General features: G+C 38.9%; 2 protein-coding genes across 3 annotated transcripts in view; one reads left to right on the top strand and one right to left on the bottom strand.

Moving 5' to 3' along the window:
- The first annotated feature begins 863 nt into the window (after window positions 1-863).
- On the top strand, window positions 864-4588 carry tmem123 (transmembrane protein 123). Its single transcript, XM_084123763.1, has 4 exons — window positions 864-1182; window positions 2545-2706; window positions 2808-2955; window positions 4106-4588. Exons 1-4 carry the CDS (start codon window positions 1128-1130, stop codon window positions 4128-4130), a joined length of 390 nt encoding a protein of 129 aa, XP_083979889.1. The 5' UTR covers window positions 864-1127; the 3' UTR covers window positions 4131-4588.
- The window catches only part of yap1 (Yes1 associated transcriptional regulator), a 35141-nt gene continuing 15704 nt past the window's right edge, over window positions 3910-23346 (bottom strand). Inside the window, exons 3-8 of one of the 2 annotated variants that reach the window (XM_084123757.1) lie at window positions 19327-19445; window positions 17141-17254; window positions 11397-11569; window positions 9737-9870; window positions 7490-7602; window positions 3910-7409 (exon numbers count right to left, since the gene is read on the bottom strand). In XM_084123757.1, coding sequence (XP_083979883.1) covers window positions 7171-7409; window positions 7490-7602; window positions 9737-9870; window positions 11397-11569; window positions 17141-17254; window positions 19327-19445 — 892 coding nt within the window. In that variant the 3' untranslated portion in view covers window positions 3910-7170. The remainder of the gene's footprint in view (window positions 7410-7489; window positions 7603-9736; window positions 9871-11396; window positions 11570-17140; window positions 17255-19326; window positions 19446-23346) is intronic. The other variant, XM_084123758.1, reaches the window with a different exon arrangement.

The following is a 23346-nucleotide window of genomic DNA, read 5'->3' as shown; positions in this document are numbered from 1 at the left end:
AAAAACACTGGTGAAGTACAGCCCTAAAATCTTGATCGCTTGTAAATGATAATTGACATTTTTTGGTTTTAGTCCACATGCAGTGATTGGTTTTCACATGAATGCCAGTTGCTGCACTTCTTTAACAAATCAATGTAGAGTTAAAAGATGAAAAGCTGGACATTATACTAGGCACAAACATTGATTGTTGGAGATAGACATGCTAGAAAAGTGCTGGTATCTCTTCCTCCATTCACTCCATGTTTTTGTCTTGATTTCCAATATCCACATGGTTTTAAATCAAGATACATTTACTTGAGAAGTGTTTGTTTTTTGAAAAAAATTAAGTGGGTAAGAAAAATAGAGATGAATTCATAATTCATGGAATTTCTGGTTCATTTAAACGTGTCTGAGTGCACTTATTTTTAATATAGTCCTCCCTGATAGCACATTGACATCACTGAGACGTCTATTTGACGTCTGCATTTACATCTGTGAGATGTATGTTTTTTTGTTTTTTTTTTTAGAGTGTTTGCTCGTCTGCAATATGTGTCTCTAAGACGTTTCCTGTCAGATGTTAATAGACATTTAGAAAATGTCTTTTAAGACGTTTATGATTTAGAATGTATGTAAAGATGTTTTTACACAGCAGATGTTTCCCAGATCAAGCGCTCTTTAGCAGACATCTTAGAGACGTACTTCTGCTGTCTGACTTTATTTCCCCCCAGATTGTGATGGTTTGCAAAAATAAAAGAGTTTCAAATCACTGTCATTCTTGCTTGCATATTACTTATTAAAAAAACAAACAAACAAAAAAAAACATCTAGGAGTAGGCTGTTTTAGAGCACACACACACACACACACACACACACACACAAACCTCTCCTGATAAGACTACCTACCTAGTTGACAGTTTCAGTCGCTGTTGCTGTCAGCATCAAGCTGTGCCGGTGTCTACTAAAACTGGATATTAAAGTCTAAATTAAGTTGAGATTTATATTTAACGCGTTTCTCTGAATAAGTCTGATAATTCGTCGTCGAGAAGCCAGACTAGGAGAACTAAGCTTTTTTTTCTTTCTTTTTTTTTTCGGTCGTCATGACTGTCGTTTGGTGTGAGACTGCAGGACTTTAGTTTATTGGCAAAGAAAATGAACCGCTGTTTGTGTTTAATCCTCATTAAATCCTGTCTGGTTTTGTCGTCGGGTAAGTTTCTCAATTGTTTATAAGAACTTGCATAAGAACTCTGTGGAAACAGCGCTATATAACGGAAATTTCGAGAGCCTCCATTGTGTACACGTGTACATAGAACATTTTGGTTTATGTCTCAAAACTGAGTGAGCTGCCTAACGTTATCTAGACCACAGGCTCAGAAGCAGGGTTTAAAGTGAATCTGTCTTATTTAGTGGTAATCGCAAAGAACGCCGCTATAACTACTGCGCATACTTACTTTTGTTATCTAACCTAAAGTCACAAGGAAATCAGAATTGATCAATATTGCAGTAGGCTGTTTATTATAAATGATTCACCCGTGCACATTTAAAAATAAATTAATAATAATAATGTTCCTTTTAATCAAATCTTTAGTCAAAATGTACGGAGCCCCGAAGGGGACATCGTAGTGGAAATGTCAATGCTTTTGAGTTTTCTCGAATTTTTTTGCGTGGGATCTATGCTTTCTTTAAGGATATATATATATTTTTTTTTTTACACAATTTCTACCCGATGAAATATTTTAGAGCTCGGCATAATTAGAAAAATGTTTATTCATTCTATAAATGCCCATGGTCTTATAAGATCTTATTTAAAAAAACAACAAAAAAAAAAAACATCAGGTCTAGAAATCACAGCCTTTAAAATTGGGCTGCCTTATTTATCTAGGTTTTTCAAGACAGTGTGTACTAAAAAAAACCCTATTTTTTCTACTCTAAAACTAAAATAAAATAAAAAACAGTTGTTGAGGAGGTAAATGAAAAAAGAAGTATGCATTTTTTTTTTTTTTTTTTTTGGCCCTATTTTAATACTTGTTTTGTCTTATTTTAATTAATTTCACCCTAGTTTCACGGGCGAGGCTTAAGATAGTCCCAGACTAAAATGCAAGTTTGAGTTGTTTTAATTAAAAGCAACTTGCACTGAGATATATTAAAAATATGTGCTGTTGTTTTGTCTCAAGATGCACACCAGTAATGTATTTTTTTCCAAGGCATGTTTATGAAAGCAACTTTAATATCCTAATTAAACTAAGGCCTAATCCTGGCTTAATATAATCCCTGTTTGTGAAAGCAAGCCCTTAAATCATGGAGGCCCCCTGGTCTAGGTAGACGGCTCACTATGGGAAGTCAACAACTGACTATTATATATTCTCAATAAAGTACACCATATGAATCTCTTAAATCACAAGTTTTCTATGAAAACAAAGATTGCAACATTCCCAAAGTTGTGGACCAGATGTGTGCTATTGCAGCAACATCTTACACAACACTATGAAAGTAAACTACTAGTGGCTTTTGTTGTAATAAGAACCAATAAAATGCTTTTCTGCTGATCTGTGTGTTGATCACCATTCAGCCCTGAGAGCTGACAAGACTCATCCGGCTGAAGGAGTGACTGGATCAAACATGTCCAAAACAACATTAGCCCCTAAAGCTGAACTCATCGCCTCAACTAAACCGTCTCTGAACACTGAGCTCATCACAACAAAGAGCAAACACCTGATTTCTGCATCTACTGGTACAGTCTGATTTCATACATTGATTTGTTGCACTACTGTTTCATCACATGTGGTTTCCTTCATTATAGTCAAGTTACATTTAATAAATTATATTTAACAGGCGTTCCTCCTAGTATCCCAGCTGCAGGTTTTCGGTTCCACGCGGGTAGTTTTGTTGGCGGGATGGCGCTGGCCATTATCATCACACTGACTGTGACTCTGGGCTACAGGTTGGCCTGCTCTCAACGGGAGGTGCGCTACAGAGCCATGTGAGTATCATCAGAGCTCTCTCTATAGGTGTGTTCGACTTTAAGCAGTGCGTGTCGTATGGCATCAGTAAAGCGAGAGTGATTCAAGAGCATTCATTCTGTGCAATTTCTCCACAAGCTCTGATGACAACTCAGCTGTTTCACGATTGGTCTTATTCATTGTTGACAACTTTCATGTGTTTATTCTGACACCATAAGTTCCACGCTCACAAATCAGTGTTTTTATAACAGCCCTTGTAATGTAATCGTATAATATTATACACTGCCTGGTCAAAAAACATGCACCTCTTGATGGAAATAACATCACAACATTTATTTCCATCAAGAGATGCATCAGTTTTGCTCAAGATGTTGTATTGACAATGCAAGAGTCCAGCTCTCTGTAAAGTCTCCTCCAGCACATCCCAAAGACTTTCAATGAATTTAAGCTCTGGATTCATGTGTGAAAATGATTCTTCATGCTCCTCGCAACCATTCTTTCACCGTTTGAGCCTGATGAATCTTGACATTGTCATCCTGGAATATGGCCATGATGTGTCTTCATACATGGTTGTTTCAGAAATGAAAAGCTACACACTCCATCAATTAGGGTTAGAAGAACTGTTGCCAAACATATAACATGATAGAAACATAATGATCACTGCAATAATGATGCAATTATTGACTCTGAAGTCATTGGTCCAATCATTGGCATTTGCCAATTTAAATACAAACAGTGACTTTTTTGGCCAGGCAGTTTTTATCCAAATAAAACTGATAAAAAATATTTTTATTGGTATTTAAATAGTATGTTGGACTTTATTCTTGTACAAACAAGAACAAAGTATTGAATGAAAAGTGTTTCTGTTGCCACATGAAAATGCCTGAAATGTCTGTATATTTGACAAATATTGGAATTTGACAAAAATGATTTATTCCGCGTCATCTCTGAAACACAAACAGCGCGAGCCCAAGTCGAACACACCTATTGTTTTATTCAATGTTTTTACATTTACATAATTGCTCGCTTAAAAAAAACATGAGGATATATGATGTGATGTTTGTGAACCATGTACCTATTACTTCTCAATTATGTATTACACATGCCATGTTTTATACATGTTCATATGTTATAATATAACCTTGCTAATATATATTTCATGTCATTCAGTGAGGAACATGATGCCATCATTTAAAATGGAGCCACTGAGGAAATACAGGCTAGTATTGCTACATGCTAGTCATGATCTGAAGAGAAAGTTTTCACTTTACCATGGTTAATATGCATATGAAGCAGTGGATGATTTGTTTGATATACTATAATCTGCTCTTTTAGCAGTTTTCACATTTTAGTAGTGAATATTTGAACTCAAATGTGTTTTCAGTGATTTTTCTGTCTAGTCTAATCTAGTATTTGTACTTAATTTAGACTATCTTTGCTAGTTTGTAAAATTTAAACCTGTAAAAGTCTTTTTAAAGAGATATCAGAGGCATATTATTTTGACAATTTTGGTTAATGTTCAGGGATTTTTTTATAAGTTTATGGTATTTTTGTAAAAAATATGTTTTTTTTAATTTTTGTTTTTTTAGATGTGTTGAAATTAGTTTCATGTATGGTAGTGAAAATGATCTAATAAATTAGTTTAGTCTAATGCCTTGGGCTGCATGTTGTACATTTTCCTCACACACAATTTACAATGAATATCTAATAATATTGTATGCTCATAATGCATAAGTATACGATTAAAGACAGTATCTACCAAAGTATATACTTTATTCCAGGCCAATTTTAAAGTAATATGTAAAGAGATATAATGTAACAGAACTTAAGGTTCTAAGGTACATGCACATACATTGATTTAAAAAAAAAAAAAAGCAAAAAAAAAACAAAACAAAAAAAACATTAGATCATAATAAATGGATATAAATTCATTCTGGGTGCATTTAAAGAAATCTAAATACCAATCCATTAACTTGTGTGATTAGTACTACCACTACAAAAAAAGTAAACAGTTACTATATATTCTGAACATTTGCACACTAAGCAAGCATAAAATCATGTTTAAGTGACATACAAATTTTAGTCAATGTTCTATAAACGTGCAATACCATAACTGTACCCACAATTCATAAAACATTTTGTTGCATTGCTCTCTCCAACACTGTTTTACCCCACTAGAGTCTGCCATCAATACTATGTTTGCAAAAATAGATATTTCTCTTATCTCGTCTTTTTCTCCTCACCTCTAACATTCATTACTATGGCCTAGCTTGCTGTTTTTGATCATAAAATTTGACCATAAAAATGTTTGCTTACTGAGGCAATTGAGTTATATACCTTAGCGGTATTATTCACCCAAACCACTGAATATTATACTCATAAAATGTCACCTTTTAAAAAAAAACAGTACAAAATGCATTTAGTGTACGGGCCAGTTATTGAGCTATAGTTATGTAGTGTAAAAATAACCATATTGTAAACAAGAGGAGATATTCAAAGTATATTACTGAATGCAAAGAATCCGCAGTGAATTTCCTGTAGTGTTCTTCTATAGTGAAATAATGTAAACCAAGGTAACCTGCCTAATAATGTGTCTTTAGTACTGACATCACAACCAGCAAAACAGGGCCTGTCAAATCTTGCTTCATTAGAAATCTCCTCACTAATCAATTAGACCTTTTCTCATTAGCTTATGTTTTACGTGTACATAAAGGCATGATAGATTTTTTTCGTGTCATCCATTAAGAGAAAAGAATCATTACTTAAAAAAAAAAAAAAAAAAAGTCTTTGGAAGCCTCATCGAAGAAATCCTGACAGAAACGATAACTGATTGTTTCCATTAAAGTCTACTCTATCATTCATATCCACAGTTACCAAGTCAAATCCAAGCTAACAGCTAATCTACAGCACTAACCATCAAGACATGCTCATCTAGCCATCTAAACTTATCAGAACCTTCCACTTACTGCCGATATCCATCTCAGCATCAACATCAACATAACTGGCACAGACTCTACTGGAGCTCATATCAGAGATGTCTGTCTATTGAGCAAAGTGCCCTTGATATTTTCTTCCTTGCTTTCGGATGAGATATTTTCACTAAAACAAGCAAGTAAGCAGGCACATATCAACTGAGATACTAAAATCGTAAGATAAAAAGAGATATCGGTAACAAAACCAAACGATTCCCCCCTCAGATTGATTATGAACGACAGCGTCCATCTTGTCAGTGTTATCTGTCAATCATTTCATGCACTCTTGGAATATAAATGTATAAATCCGAGAGCAAAAACAGATCTGATTTGTTCTTTGATCACAAATGAATGCCATAACCGTCAAGAAACAAAATCAGGCTTAAATAAAACTAACACACAAAGAGGCTAGGGTTCTTTAAGGAAAGACAAAAAAAAACAAAAAAAATTAACCCTAAATCCCAACATAATATTTTTTTTTATAAAACCTTTGAAAGAAATATACTTTGATTAATGAAGCGAGTAAGTAAATGAAAACGTTTTCAAATTTGATCTATGATCTCTAGTGTAAAAAGGACAGGATTTGTTTTGTCTGAAGGCACTTGATTACACAGTTTCTAGAGTGATATTGCTGGCACAGCCAAGCAGCAGGATTCGTTTAACCAAAGCCACACGTTGAAACCTTTCAATCCCGATCCCATCGGAAAAAAAACAACAAAAAAAACACGTACAGACGACCTCCTCGTCGCTTTTTGGTTTCTCAGGCTCGTCACTGTATGAGGGAAAAACAGTCAATTGTGGCTGAGCTGAGATCAGGGATGTTGATTTAGGGTTTCATCTGTCTTTATCGCTCACTCTCGAGGAACGCCCGAGCCCATCGGCCCCGTTCGCCCAGCGAGGAGTTCATGAGGGGAATACTCGCACGCTGATCATACAGTACAGCCGTGGAAGAGAATCGGGTACGTGTGAATACTTGTCTGTTCATGGGCCAGCCTTGAGGATGCAGACATGGAAAAAAAGACATAAGAAAAAAAAAAGAAGCACAAAAGGACCAACGGTTAAAATACCTCAGCTTTTAAAACCAATTCGGCCGAACGTAGTGAATGGAAGATAGGAAGAGAAAAACTGTTTCATGTCCAAGGAGGGTGAAATGTCTTTTCTTTTCTCAACTCGAAGCATCTACGCATCCTTCACAGATTGGATTAGGCAGCAGTTCAGCGTGTTGGAAGAGAAGGCGTAGTAGTAGTGCTGGATTCAGGCGCTCTATAGCCAGGTTAGAAAGTTCTCCTTGTCGATCTTGGTCGCCGCCAGCACGGACTCCATGTCGTTGAGTATGTCGGAGCTCAAGGCCTCCTGCAGGCTGGGCATCAGCTCCTCGCCCTCCACCGCCATGCTCTCCCCCTCCAGGGTGCCCAGGTCCACGTCTGTGCCCGGGATGGCGTCTAGGTAGTCGGGAAAACGGCTGGGCTGTGTCGCCATGGAGCTGGGCCCGAGGGTATCGCCTGGGAGCGAGACATTTGACTTAAAACTCTACTGATATCATGTGTTTGGTGTGATTGTGATTATTGTCCTTGTGAGGTACCTGTCTCCATCTCGTCCACACTGTTGAGGAAGTCGTCTGGGGTGCGAGGGACGCTGTAACTGCTCATGCTCAGGCCACTGTCCGTGCTCTCGTCTCGGGAGTGATACGTCCCACTGCAACACCATTAATGACACACACACATTTAAAAGCTTGCTTAGACGAATATGTAAACTGTACAGTTACACTACTGTTCTAAAGTTTGGGCTCAGAAAGATTTCTTGGTTAAACTTTATTTTACAGTGTCCTTGTTACACGTTACATGTAGTTACTGTAGTAATAACTATAAATTATGGGTAGCACTTTATTTTACAATCCTGTTCCGCATGTGCATACTATGCTATACTATGTACTATAACTAGGTACTAACCATAAACCCACCAATAAACATAACCTTAACCCATGTAGTTACCTTATATTACCCAGTACTATCTTGGGTAAGTACACCAAGTACACGTACTGTACATTAAAGTGTAACCAAATTATGCATAATTACATGCAACTATGTTCTAAACCAAACCACAATCCTAACCATAAGTACATGTAGTTAATTATTATTACTCAATACTTAAATGCATAATTACACTGTAACAAGGACGCCTTAAAATTAAGTGTAACCGATTTCTTTTGAAAGAAATTAATACTTTTATTCAGCAAGGATGCATTAAAGACATTTATAATGTTATAAGATTTCTATTTCAAACAAATGCTGTCCTTTTGAATGTGCTATTCATCAAAGAATCCTGAATAAAAATGCACTACATGTTTTTACACTACATTTTTATATGGTGTACATAATTTTTCATGATTTAAATTTCACATATGGTTTTTATTATTATTATTATTATTATCATTTATGGTAATTTGCCTCGCACCGGTATAAATAATCTCATGGCAAGAAACAATATTTATTGTCACATACAGGTGAAACTCGAAAAATTTGAATATCGTGTAAAAGTTATAATTTTGATGATTATGGCTTACAGCTTATGAAAACCCCAAATTCAAAATCTCAGAAAATTAGACTATTACATGAAATCAATAAAAAAAAAGGATTTTAAATACAGAAATGTCGGCTCTCTGAAAAGTATAATCATGCATATGTATATAGTTAAACTTTCGCACGATATTCAAATTTTTCGAGTTTCACCTGTATTTCATGTTCACTTTTTTGGGGAAAAATAATTTGACCACCACAAAGACCAAGTCTACGAAAAAGCCAAATATATGGTAGCATTAGATCAACACACTCCTGACTATTTCTATCTGACCACAAACTCAGAACAAGCCAAGAATATAACTCTAAAATCCAGTGCAGATCACTCAATAAAAAAAGGAAGTTTGCTCTTTTTGCAAACTTTTTTTCTAAGTGAAAGTGTGTTGAATCACAATATTATTGAGAGAATGAGTGTGCAGAGCAGGTGGAGACTTTGCATTAGCTAAAACACAAGAAAGTTTAATCTATTTCCATTTGTCTTCCTCCAAAGTTTTGAAGACTTTTGTGTAAATTATGTACAACCATATATACAGTACCTTAACATAAAAATCCCTCATTTCCAAAGCTTTGCCTCTTAACTTCTGTACAATTATGCAGATTAACTGCTAATAATGACTGCTCATTCTGCTACTAACTGCTGCAAGAGTTTCTGCTTGTGTTCCTCACAGTGGCCCGCTTTGAACTGCCTTTGAGAGTCATTGTAAAAGGTGTTGTTTTGCTGGTGGTCTGAGAAAAGCTCTCTATAAATAGCAGGCAGGCAGTTCAGCACAAATAAAGAGGGCAGAGGACATGCTACAGTGAAGGAAAATACAGCAAGTTTCTCCTAATTAAGAGAATGAAATGTGGCTTCAGTGCATGAGAGTCGCTGGATGAATGAGCTCTTTGTGAGCGCAGCCGAGGTGGGGGGGTGGGGGGTGGCCTTGTCCAAGACCGAGACCACATGTTCTCACGGCCGCCTTGCTATTCACATAAATCCCTTATCTCCTCTCATATAGGAGAGATTGATGTGCTCCACTGCCACTGGAGGGCGCAATTCTCTGCAAAAGCTGCTTAACATCGACTGCTTTCAACAGCTTCTCCATCAGGGGTCACCAATGAGTGTCATTCCAGCAGAAAAAGCACACATGATGCAGCCAAACATCTTTTGTGGGAAGGTTCATGGCATTTATGTGCCTTTGCACCATGCACAAACTCAAAAAGTGAGTTTCTCTTGCATTCATGTGTTGTGCATGCATGAGTTTGAAGTGCCTTACCTGTTCAAGAAAGGGTCAGAGCTGTTGGTGGTCATGTTACGGGCGTCTTGGCCCATGCCGGGCGAGGACACTGGGTTTTGAGTGCCGCCATCCTGCTCCATGCTGGTTGGAAGCTGGTTTCTCAGGGCGAGCTCCTGTACGCACGCACAGACAAAAGAAATATGTGTCAAAGTGCGAGATTCACAAAGTGAGCAGACTGGGTTTGCAGGAACGGAAGCTCGACGGAAGACAAATTAACAATTTTCTTTGGAATTACTTCAAGTACAGAGATGAGCACGGATGCATTTTTCAACTGAAGGGAAAGGACAGAACAAACTATACTGGTTTTGCTTTCAAACCACACACAAAACAGTGAGGTGTGAAAAAAAACTTAACCTACAAGTTTCACTTAGTTTCCTGTATCAGCCTCTTGCGTTAAATAAAAGCCTTTCCCATCCAACAAGTCATGAGTTACAAATCTGGTTATCATTTGTCAATGGATTGTGCAAGATTGTCAACATTTTTTTTATAGCCTCAGCTTAAATGGGTGGTTTGCAGAGTCTCACGCGAAGGTGTGTGTTTATTGCACACCATTTAGGGTCAGATCTTTGTTTTTTATTACAGACTTCCTATGACTAATTGAAACTTAAATACTTTCACAACTTTTGCTGATTAAAGGATAACTCAACAGGCTGTCACAGCATGACATCCACACTGACCCTTGTTGACTATACTCATCTTACAGAGAATGATTCATTCATCACATTATTTAAAAGAAATGTCTTCTTTAGTTTTAAGCAGTTAATGCGTTAACTGCTATCATTTAAATAGCAGTTTTCAAAATCAATGCAGATGGGTTATGAAATTTGAATCAATTACAATGCATTCTGTAATTATATAAACTTAATTTGAGTCATTTTAATTACTTCATTTTGTTAGTTTTAAAATCATGCAAATGTATTTCAGTTTAGTTCCAGTTTTTTGGTTAAATTGTTTTTTTTTAACCAAATTTCAGTAAGATCAGTATGAAAGTAAATATATTTTAACTTATTGAATATCTTTTTAATAGAAAAAGTGTTATAATATAGAGGGAGGACAGACTTAGAATACAATTTTACGTTCACTTTGATTTCAATAACATACAATATCATGGGTGAGCGATTCATTATAGGATTTCCAGCAATAACATCAGTGTCTTTAAGTGTTTTTGAAGGCCTATCTTTATTAGTCTTTAAAGTGAGCTGCTTCTAGCCTGTAAGATCATCCCTGAAGATCTCTGTTTATTTAGTTTTCCAGCAGGGGGGTCTTGCAGAACTGAGTCAACACCGTGTTTACATTCCAAAGCAGGGGCAGCTGAGCAAAACCTCCTCCTCCAACCTCTCATTTACTCGCGCAAAAAACACACACGCCATCTATACAGCCAGCGACTTCAGATTTACACACCCTACACTATATGTAAAGAAACAAAGTGTGATGGGTTGTTTATCAGATGCATAAGTTGCAAAGTGGACCAGACCTTATGCCAATAGTCAAGGTCTGTCAAAACAACCAACATAAGATTAAACGCCACGGTGCATCACAAACAAAAATACACAGTACAGCTCATGCCCATTTGGGCAGCAGAGCGCAGGGTGCCCGTCTACATTCGAGGACAGAATGTTCTGACAGGTGTGTGTCTGACCTGGGGTCTCTGGCGGAGGAGCTCTTGCTTGATCCTCAGTCTCTCTTTCTCCATCTGGATCTGCTGCAGTCTGATCTGGCTGTTTCCACCCATTACTCCACTCTGCGGGCTGGAGGGCAACTGGGAGCCTTGCTTCACTGGAGCACTCTGGGAAATTCGCTGCTGGTTCATAGCTGAGGACACACAATAAATTATTTTAAGAGGCTTTGTTCGCTCTTGTTATTGGCAATAAAAAAAAGGATTAAAGGGATAGCTCACTCTAAAATTAAAATTAAGTCATCATTTACTCAGCCTGGTGTTGTTCTAATGCCGTATGCCGTTCTTTCTACTTTGGCCCACAAAAGGAGAATAAAAAATAAAAAAAGTTCTGCTTGTGCTCATCCTAGTGAATAGCGACTTTTTAAATAAAAAAACACACACAGAAGTATCACAGAATGGTTCTGGGGGTTTACCATAGGGTTTGGTGAAAAACAAAATGAAATTTAATGTATTATTTAACAAAAATCCTGACCTTGGCCGTTACGTTAGTCATTTTGGTGAGTAAATGATGACTTAATTTACCACTAGAAAATATACACAACATGCAAATAAAATTGGCATTATAGTGTATAAGCAATACTGAAACGCCATATTGATGAATTAGCATCCAGGACTTTCATTATACACTTATGAAGGGCCAAACAAGAAATAATTATATGAAATCTGAATATATACTTATATTTTTTTAATACAAAGTTATAATTCTCAATTTATAAATGCAAATCTGAATATTTATCTATAAATCTGAATATGCAGTTATGAGTCTGAATTCATTTAGTGAGTCATTTATCACTTTCAGACTAATGACCATATATTCATATCTAATTACAATCTATATAATTACAACTTGGATTTATATACTGAGATTTGTATCTGTATATTCAGATTTGCATATATACAGTATATTCAGATTTGTATCTATACATTTATACATATAACTAAATAACTGAATTTATAGTCATTATATCTTCATTATATAGTTTATATACTCATTATTTAGTCATAGAAAGATCTATTCGGATTTATAAAAAAATATTCCGATTTCATTTAATAATTTCCTGTTTGGCCATTCATATACATTGTATATTAAGAAAAGAAATTATATGTATACAACACAGGGCATAATAAAAGTCCCATCAATGTAAGTGAATGGAGAAATGCGTATCGCCACAGACGCAAACACAGAAACAAATGTTTTGGACCATAGGAGGTGGGGTGTTACAGTAATTGGACCAATGAAAATGGCTGTTTACTTATGCGCTGGGGCCACCAGGGACAACAAAGCCGCGATGGTGCTAGCGTTGTTATGCGCGAGGGAGCCCCGTCTTCCCCGCTTATCCTCATCGCCATTCAATCACAGTGTGTTTACACTACCTCAGGCCTGAATGAGTCTCCACTCTCCTCTCACCATGGGAATCAGATCAGAGACTCACCACGCCTCACACACACCACAACCACCATCCCCCACACTGCCCGAGGCGTGGAAGAGTGTGTGGGAATGTGTATGAGTGCTAGTGGGGGAGTGTGTATCTGTGTGTGTGCGTGTTTGTTTCTCTTTTAAGACTCTTATCTCGCATAGATAGGGGTCTATTGAAGCCGAATGACGGTTCTGGTGGAGAAGTAATGGCTGATCTGAGGGCAGGAGTGACCAGTTAATACAGGCTGATATGTGGCAGCCAGATTTGTTGCACAAAATAAACTCTTGACTCTCAGGTCTGGATTTCCCTGACTAGTTTATACTTGTTTCTGTGGGCATCTCACTTGGGAAACTCCATACCACAGCATGAAGACGACAAGAACACACAAACAAGCTTTATCCATGTGGCCGAATGACTCAGAGTTGCATAAGCGCAGCAGAACTGCAGGTTCGTGCAACGAATGTGTTCTCCTCTGAACCAACAGGAGGAGGAGGAGGAGGAAACGTGCCAGAGAAACACAAATAAAAAGAGCGAGATGGAGATAAAAGTTTAGATTGACGTAGTTTGCCAACGCTGGCTCTGAAATACGATCATCCAGCAATAACAGTCTTTATCAGGCCGTATCGCGAAGCCGAGCCAATAGCAGCTCCCCTTTCATTTTCCAGGTGAGACTGGCGGGGTGTTGGGAAACATTAGGAAACGCAGCGGCAGGACGTTTGAAGCCTTTGTAAATATTTGCTGGCTGTCGATTTAACAGGTTTGTTGTATAAAAGCCATGCTCAAGTTGCGTTTCGAGTTGAGAGATAAGCGCGTACGCGGAGGAGAGAAAAAGGAAAGAAGTCAATCTGTGTCCAGAAGAAAAGCCTCTCTATATCCTATCATACACAAACCTCAGCGGGCCACACAAAAGCAAGCTGTGAGCTGCCGGAAGCCAGCGTGAGGAAACTCAGCTGTGACTAGCGTGTAGTAGGAAACCAGTTGAAAGCAAGATGGCAGCCGTATCACTTACAAGTGGAAACAGCAGGTGGTATATTTATACATCAAGACTTTCACAGTTATTATTAGTGATTACTGCAGTGAGAAATGCAAATGTGCTTCCGTTATTCGCACTAAGCTATGCAATGCACTTTTGCAAATAATAGAGTCGGACTAAGTCAGTGTCGTATTTCAGGTTCTTGATCTTTTCCTTTTTTACAGACACTGCGCTGTTGCAATACGCTCACCCGATTTAACCACAAATTTCTGAACATGTTTTCAGTTGTTCCACTAGATTTCACTTGGAATCCCTTTTCTCTCATTTCTTTCACCAGAAAGAACACTTTAGATCAACTTGAGAGACAAAAGATACGTTCATGCCATGTTGGAATTGCCGTAATTATGCTTGTAAAAAGCATTCACGTTCTCGTAGAACTTTTAATCAAAACTATTTTATTTTATGAAAGCTCTGACTTGTACCACCTGACCACTGGAACAAGATGCGGAAACCTTCAAAATGGCAACGACTTCACTAAAATTATATAATTCCGATAATAGACTATTGATAATAATGCAGGAATAATCTTAAAATGAACAAAAGACACAATAGAGCTTATTGTATTGAGCACAGAGTTGAATGTCCTGCTAAATAAACTATGTTTATTAATAAGGCATTTGCAAAGCCTGGATTATTTTTTACTTCAGAAAAAATTAAATAACTCCATGAATGCACTGAGACTGTCATCTTTGGATGTGAACCACTGATGGCACTTTCGTCATCCCGTTTCCCAATAAGGCAAGCGCCTTGGGAGTCGTGAAGTGTTTATGCAACCGTGCATGAGAGTGTGTGTCAGCTCAAAGCTCTGGAAAAGATGAGTGCTTCACAAGAGTGTGACATCACTCTGCACTTGCCAACAAGGTGCCAACTCCTCCACTGAAGGACCATGATAATCTAAGCGGCCCGCGGCACATGACCGATAACTGAAGGCTCCAGTTGGTCTTTGTGCTCAAAAATGGTGGTGTTTTTGAGTCTACGGGCCAGATGAGGCGTGAAATACATCATAAAGTCCCACGTTGGCCTCTCAGATCAGACCTCAAGGCCTGTTCACCGCCTCTTAGGAAGGAGGCACAAGTTTATCCAGTGGTCTCTTATTCCTCCCTTTCTTCTCCCTCTTCCTTTCCCTCTCTCAGGGCCTGCCTTCGCCTGCCCCCTTCCTCTTTCTCTCTCTCTCTAACATTGGGTCTCTTTGACTGAAAAGGTCTGGAACAGATTAGGAGCAGAGCTGCAGCATCGAGAGGCCTGGCACCGTCTCAAGTCCATCTAGATGTGCAGCTGAGAACAGTTCTGCCTGCGCTGGGCCTCACGCGGGCTGGGAAGGGGGGGGTTAGACAGAACGAGAGAATGGCCAGACTTTAGTTCTCAGTTAAAGGAGTACAATCCTACTCTACTCCCTGCTCGAATTACCCAAGCGTCTCCAATGGTGAGCGGAGACCCAGACTGGACATGTCAGGTTAGCAACATATTTAATCGTTATTTGAGGTTCAATTGGTGCAAGAGAAGGAGCCAACGTTCTTTAAGTTGCATTTTTGAAGCCGGTGGGATAAAGTTCGTCCAAACGTCTGCAGTCCAGCAACCTCAATGAGAGGAATCGAGGGATTAAAACACAAACACAAAGGTTATAAAAATATGCCAACGCAAGCAGTTACATAAAACCGCACGGGAACGCCCAAACATTCTAAACTTGTGGCAAGGAATGAGTTAACCACGTCGTCTACCCCGCTCGCCGTTCTCCCCCTCACATTACGTCTGTAATTCAGAGGCCCACCAGGCTTGTCCGCTGAACACTTATAAATCTTCAAAGGGCTTCACCCACCAGAGCCGACCCCCCTCCTTTTTTGTCTTTCGCTCTTTCTCTCTCTCTCCTGCCTGACCCAGCCCTTCACAGACTTCTTACCACTTTACCCACGACCACTTGCATGTTTTGGTGTATGCTTGCACACAAAAACCCATTTTTTAGATGCGGATTTCGGTCAAAAATGGGGCAAAAACATGCTTGTTCATACATGAGGGAGATAGTGAGATAGTATCCCAGGGGAAAACTCCTTTGGGATGAAGCAAAAGCACCTCAAGCGTGAGTAACTCAAAGTGACATAAGTAGAAGCCTTCATCTCTTTGTGAGCCTTACGTGCTCATAGAAAGAGATTAAAGAGAGGGACTGAAAGGGGTAGAAAAAGGACAAACATCTTAGTCTGACAACCTTTCGGTGAACCATTTATCTTGACAGCAAAAACAGATGATTAGATTAATGTGACTATTCCACTGCTTGGATATGTTTCATCGCCTCTGCGTATGGATTATGGATGCATATCTGAACGGGGGGTTTAGGGAACGGCATAATCAGATGCAGTTTGAACTAGTTTGCGAGTGTGTGTGTTTGTGTGCGAGTAAAGGGATCACATAGCAGACTCTTGAGTGTGGAGCAGTTTTGGCTAACCTCAGTATGAGTCACAGGAAGCAGGAATACTCTGTGAATAGTGTGCCACAAAAACGCATACACACTCTCACTCACTTTCATACACACACATATTGTCAGAGAGCAGTCATCTACACTCGGTCTGTAATCAGCATAATAATAATAAAGCAATAAGCAACAGTTATAGTGATTTTACCACGGTGGAAGTGTGTTCTCAGGACTTTGAGCGCCTAACACCCCTTATCAATGATGAAACCACAGCAATGATCGACCTCAGGTATAGTGATAGATGATTTTCTTTTTACAGAAACACCGAAACCGAAATTAAAGTTGTCATTGAACCGAAAACCGAAACTAAAAATAATGTTTCAGTAATTAACTTTAGCAATTAACTTTAAAACTCAGTATGCTGCTCAGGGTGTTTGGTTTACAGCTGATAAAACTATAATAGTAAAGTTCTTCGGCAACAAGCTGCCTCTTGATATTTTACCTGAACAAATTGTACATTTTGCTATCCTAGTTTCATTTTTGGCTACGTGCATCCCATATTGCTGGCGTGTTTATCTGTTGTAGCTTATCTAAGTTGTTTGCACAACATGCCATTGAGGACGTGCTAACTGTTTTGGTCAATGCAAAACCATTTAGTCAAAACTGATTTTTTTATTTTGCAGTTTAAGCTGAATATTTTCGCTTGCCGAAACATCAATGCTTCACTACTCAGGTGGCTTATTCTTTTATAAAATGGCGACAAGAGCAGCATGATAAGAGACCAATAGATCAATCAAAAGTACAATTAATAAATTTTGATTATTATAAACTTTTAGGATTTAAAGCTCACCGTAACGCGGGTCGAGTCGTGGGTCCAGCCAAGAGGTGGTTTTGTTTTTGTGATTGATGTAGTAGATCTCTCCTTCTGAGGTAATAGCTTGCTCCCAGCCTTCAGGAAGAGGTCCTGAGAGAGAACAGTCAGGGTACAGTGAATTATCCAGTACTAACTGAAATTCTTATGTTAGTAATTTGTTTGGCCACAATCCACATTTCTCATTCCACATTTTCCCCAGTGTTAACGTTCTTCATCCAAGTAAATAGTACATGAGCTACTGCCTACATGCTGTAGAAACTATGAAGGAGGCATTGCCAAGATGGCTGCTGAGTTAACTGACTTGCCTGGACTTTGATTGCACATCCCTTATTTGTCTGATTTGGTGGTTTCAGCTTCCAATAGCACAATTTTATGAACTTGTTAGTGTGTCCGCCTCCCATGCCCAAAGCACCGGTTTGAATCCCGCTCGGAGCGGGGCGAGTAGAACCGGAGGGGTAACATTGGTGCCGTGACTCGAATGGGCGTAAGGTTTAGGGGGGTAACGGAGGCCAGCTAGTTATAGCTATGTGAGTAAACCTCACTCCCCTGGACTAAAGAGGTGCACTGGCTAGAGACGCTGGAGACTGCCGGTCCCATGCCGGAAACTAGGGATGCTCCGATGGATCGGCCGCAGATTGGTATCGGCCTATAATCACATTCTGTGACTCGATCGGTAGTCGTTAAACTTGGCTGATCTCACGAACCGATCCCAACTTCATGACGTCAAACTTTAGCGCCGCAGTCACCTGTCATGTTCTAATGAAATATCACAGGGAGGAACATTGGCTAAATCATCCAACGAACCTGATTCGCTGCCTCTGTCATCTGCTCTCTGTGTCGGGGCTCAAGCAGCTCCTCCACTTACACACACACGCTTACACACATACACACACACACACACACACACACAGCGACAGGGAAACTGAGCGTGTAATTACCTGCATCTGTCCTTCTTCAGGTCAAGCCATATATTTGTGAAAAAAAAATCAGTTTGCCATCAGTTGTCAGAAGATGAAAGCGATATCTTTGTCGTTGTATCCTTTCAAAACTTAAGGCATCAGCGCTGTTCAATGCATTGAATCAATGCCATTGATCTCTATGAAGTGAAACATCCGCTTCAGCGTTACCCAGGTGATGCGTTGCTCGTCAAGTGAGCCTCATGAGCACTCAAAGTTAAATTACATTAATCTCAACACCAAGTTGACCTAGAATGAATGGTTTAACAATGACTCACTCATAAAAGACAGTCCCTCGCCCTGCTGGCGTAACACTGTAACTGCACTGACTGACAGCCTGCAATTAGGTTCAGTTTTGAGGTCTTGTAGGCTCTTTAATAAGCCAAATGGATAGTGTTTTGCATAAGCGCTGTTTTTAAAGACCTATTAAAATGTTCATTGTAAAATAAATGAACTTATTTGTGCTTATTTATGTGATTTTCAATTAAAACAACAATCACAACATTACTGTAAATAATATAACCAAGGCAACATCTGTGGTATTACTTTATCAGTCAACAGCGAGCTTTCATATTAATTATATAAAGCTTGAATAATCGGGATCGACCGATCATAATGACAAGACATCGGTAGTCATATTGGCTACAAAAAATCCTGATCGGAGCATCCCTACCGGAAACGCCAGTTTGAATCCCACTCACAGCGGTGCAAGTAAAACCGGAGGGATTACATATAAGCATGATAGATAAGACAAGATTACCATGTTATAAAGTGCAACAGTCTGGTTCAGGAAAGTAAAAATCCCATTAATTTTCTCCATAGAGGAATACATTTTTTGCAGTCTAGTTTCCAGGACCAAACAATGTATCGTACTTTGTAATCCAAAGAATGACATTAAAGTCTGAAGGGAATGCCCTAAAACACTGAAAGGGACTGGTCTGGTCTCAGATCCTGTTGAACCTCCCATAAGCTGACTCCAGGTTTGTATGGAGTATTGTATCTCCAACCAGACATGTCTACCTTACCGTCAACCTCCATTCACATGCATTCATTTGCATTTGTCTGCACTGATAAGATTTCTTCGTTTGCTGAGGTAGAGTCAGCGTTGGGTGTAAACAGAGACTGCTACACCCGTAGAATTAGCATGAGAATGCTGGGACTGAGAGTGTAGTTTTAAATATGAAATGAGTGTCTGGAGCTGCTGACCTGAGGCAGGGTTCATGATGTTCTGTTGCTGGACAGGCACTGGGCTGGGCGGGGCGGCCTGGTTCATCTGAAGGAGGGCCTTGCGCGGGTCCTGCCAGGTGGTCGTCTGGTCATGATGGCTATGGGGACACAGAGATGTACATTAAAAGGACTATTAAGCATAACTATGGTGACTGAGTTCTGAATCCTAATGAGCTGCCTCTTTGGCTGGACATATTGGGCCAAAACAAAACTGGCAATTTTAAATTAGGGCCACAGAATTTAAAAAAGTATATATTTAAAAATTAATAACTAATATTATTATACTTCTATAAGAGATTACATTTGCTCTTATTCTAGGCTGCATACATCTATAATACTTATTTTGATATGCACATTTTTAACCTCTTTTCTGCCAATATATAATGTATTATTTTGTACGCAATTTAAAAAAAAGTAAAACAAATACAATTATTAAATTATAAATACTATTATTAAATAATTATAAAATATATCATAAAATATATCATAATACATATACATATACATATACATATATATATATATATATATATATATATATATATATATATATATATATATATAGACACACACACACACAAACACATTTTTGACCCCTTTTCCACCAGTAAATATAAAATAATAATATAATAAGTTTAGCTACATTGAATACAATTAAAAGTATATTATTTAACATATGGTCTGATTATTTATTAAATGTGTTTCTATTCATGTCATTGCTTTTTTTATGTTGCCCAAAATGTTGTCTAGGTAGGCAGCACCCTAGGTTTTAAAATACAGCCGATAACAATGTATAGATTTATGAGAATATAAGGCATGTTAACAAAGGTGCGTCAAGGGCAGTGTACTACCATATAAACAACTGTTATATATCCCACATTGGTTTATTTGATCCAAACCCGAGTGCTCAGATAAAACTCCCGGCAAGTGGAACTTTTAAAAGATCTTTGTAAACACCTGAACACCGATCCATTTGGACAGCATCTCAGCCCTTTAATCTGTATAAGCAAAAGCGAGCAAGAACCAAACATCTCCGAAGCCTCCTGCAAGCAAGTGTAAATGATGGTCTGTCCTGTTAGCAATGAAATAGCCAATCATTTCGTCCGCCCCGTCTGCTAAAAATAGGCTCTTATGAAAGTCTATTTCGTAAACTTTACAATTGCCACCCACTGTTGTGTCAGATCTGCTGATGTATTGCTGTGTAGGAGGGGGCGTGGATAACGGTGAACTTCGACCCAGTTTACATGTGATTTGCCTGCATGCAGCGGACTGAACCGGTGTCATCTGTGAATGAAGTCACCGATTACTGTGTAAGGTCAGTGATGAATAACACGGTTACTGGAAAACAAATCAATGAGTCTAAAAGGAGACACTGAAGCTAAACTTACACCCTTCTGTTTATTCAGATCTTAGCCAGCAGGGTGGCAGTGAGAGAAGAGCCGCTTGACACAGTGTTGTTTTCTCTTTCACTGCAGTTTATCACTTAAAGGTTAAGCAGTCAGTATTCGCCTACAAATCCAACATTGCTGTGCTTTCTAGCTCACTATCACAGTACATTTCACATTATCTAATCTCACAGCTTCCTTGAGATCAAACCTGACAACCCCTTTCCTTCCTAAACACTACCTGCTAATCTTTACACTTACTTTTAAACAAAAGAAGTCTTCCAAGAAAATGGTTTTGGTGTCCTGAAGGCACATGCACGCAATTTACGAGCAGTGTTTGGGATGGAGTGGGTGGTTCAAAAGACCCACGCTTTGGAGGTGACGCAAGTTCTGTCAGGTCTACGCAACTACAGCCAGTGTGGATTATGCGCTTTAGTTTATAACTCGAAATATTGCTGTAGGTAAACACTACTGAAAGAAGCCGTTTTATGCAACTTCGGGACAAATCAGGCGGTTGCGAAACGCTAATGAACACTAATGAAAACGGGCAGCAACACTTGGTGTTAGAGGCATTTCTAATGATGGCTTTGTTTGGGCTTGTTGCTCGATTAAGATGTAGAGCTAACACAGGAAAAGGCCCCTCTTTTTCCCGCTCCCACTCTTTCTCTCTCTCTCTCTCCTTCTCTCTCTCAGGCGAAGGCCTGTACATTCAGGCAGGGTCAGTCATGGGTCTCCTCCCAGGAGGTTTCTTTCTCTCCCTGCCTGTTCCAACACACTGAAGTGTCAGGCTCTTTAACAATCTGGCGCCAGTTTTACAAAGCTTTCACCTGCTGGACAAAAGCTCAGACCAAGCTACGACCCAAAACCCTAAATGCTATTCACTTGTTCCTCTTTTCCCCCCAGCTCTGCTCTCTTTCCCCCTATTTAAGACAGGTTTTGTCGCTGAAAACGTGAGATTTGCATGTATTGAACTTGACTAGACTAAAGACGAATAAATCCATTTCAAGATTATTGGCATCAGCCGATAAACACGTTTGATTTGCCAATAAACAAGTTTCGCTGCCTCCTAAATCTACTGACAGCCTTGTCAATAAATGAAAAACAATGTTGTTTTAACGTGCATTTTTTTTGGTGAATTTTACATAAACATTCAGAAAAAATGTGTTTAATTTTAAGCAAATTAATGTACACGTCACTGACATAATATAACTGAATTATACAATTCTAATATAGAGTCGTCAATCAGTATTTTAAACTGCAATGTTGTGATACATTTCAAAATGACTTTTAAAACATTATAAAATGACATTATTTGTAACATTATAAAATGTTTTTACTTTTGAATTGAATGCATTTTTTTTTTTTTACAAAAATAAACAAATAAAAATTGCTCACCCCAAACCTTTGAAAAGTAATGTACATTTATGATACATAGGCAACAGTATAGGCAACAGTATATTTATAATATACTGGCATTAATACATTTCTAATATTGCAAATTGCCATTATATTGACCATCGACTACTCTGCTATTGGCAGCAGCCTTTGAAAAACCCATATTGTTTGGCCAATAGTCTTGATAGATTGGCAGCTGACCACTAGTCTACTGGAAGAGAGACCGCATAGAAAAATTAATTAATTCCGCAACTTTCCAACCGGTTTTGTTTGCAATACAAAATTTGCAAGACTTTCTTTCCCATCCTAAACAGTCCTGTGACAATTTTTTCCTGCCGTCACTTTCTCTTCGCCACTAATTAGTCACTATTCCGCCATCACTGCCTTATGAGAAAGGGAGGGAGCAAGAATAACAAAAAGAGGAGAGAGAGAAAGAGAGAGACTGACTCAGCACTTCACCACCCCCTCTTCTCTAAGCTCCCTCTTGTTTATGCTTTACTGATCAAAGGAACTGACAAAAACTGCCCCTCTCCCACCCACCTACCAGTAAGCCACCCTACCCCCAACCCACACACACACACACACACACACACTCCAGGAAAACAGCCCGGGCCGCAGCAGACGAGGAACAGGGGCCTCTTCAGGAGGGTCACAGGGGAGGGCCGAATGACCGTCAAACAAAAAGAAAAGGCCACAGAGGAGGAAAAAACGAGCGCGGAAGCAATCCCTCAGAACTCCATTGGCTGTGTGGATTGCTGTGGTCCTGTTACACTTTATGTCACCCCAATCCTCCCCCTCCTATTGCTGCTGGAAACTATGACAGAGACACAGGGAGAGTGAGGGAGGGAGAGGCGTTGAGAGTTAATTTTAATTGGAGCACAGGATGTCGAGTATGAAGATCCCTTGGGTTTCAGACGCAGGCGCACACACTCACACACAGGTGAGCTTTATTAGCCCCGAACGCTATGCCCACACGGTGCCCTTTCTAGGCAAAACAATGACGCTTATGTTTAATTCAGTGGCAAAATTATCCAGACCAAGAATTATCAACCGCAACCAACACAAACGACAGATTAGTTTCAACGTGCTGTTTTCTGACAATGCTTCATATGCAAGAAATCTGCAAACAAACTTCAGACAAACAGAATTCAAGCTAAAAGTTTAACACATATAGGCGTCTGCCTTCTTATGCAGCATCATAGAGTGACTGCACTTTTGA

This window comes from Abramis brama (assembly GCF_963993115.1).
Source record: "Abramis brama genome assembly, chromosome: 9".
Lineage (NCBI taxonomy): Eukaryota > Metazoa > Chordata > Actinopteri > Cypriniformes > Leuciscidae > Abramis > Abramis brama.
Note: the sequence above shows the minus strand (reverse complement) of the source record. Positions and strands in the feature narration are given on the sequence as shown.

Bases quoted from the DNA above. Each gene is read 5' to 3' on its own strand.
- tmem123 (XM_084123763.1), top strand. From the start codon at position 1,128: ATGAACCGCTGTTTGTGTTTAATCCTCATTAAATCCTGTCTGGTTTTG. The intron at 2,707-2,807 runs GTACAGTCTGAT...TATATTTAACAG, and splicing joins CCTGATTTCTGCATCTACTG to GCGTTCCTCCTAGTATCCCA. The intron at 2,956-4,105 runs GTGAGTATCATC...CATGTCATTCAG, and splicing joins GAGGTGCGCTACAGAGCCAT to TGAGGAACATGATGCCATCA.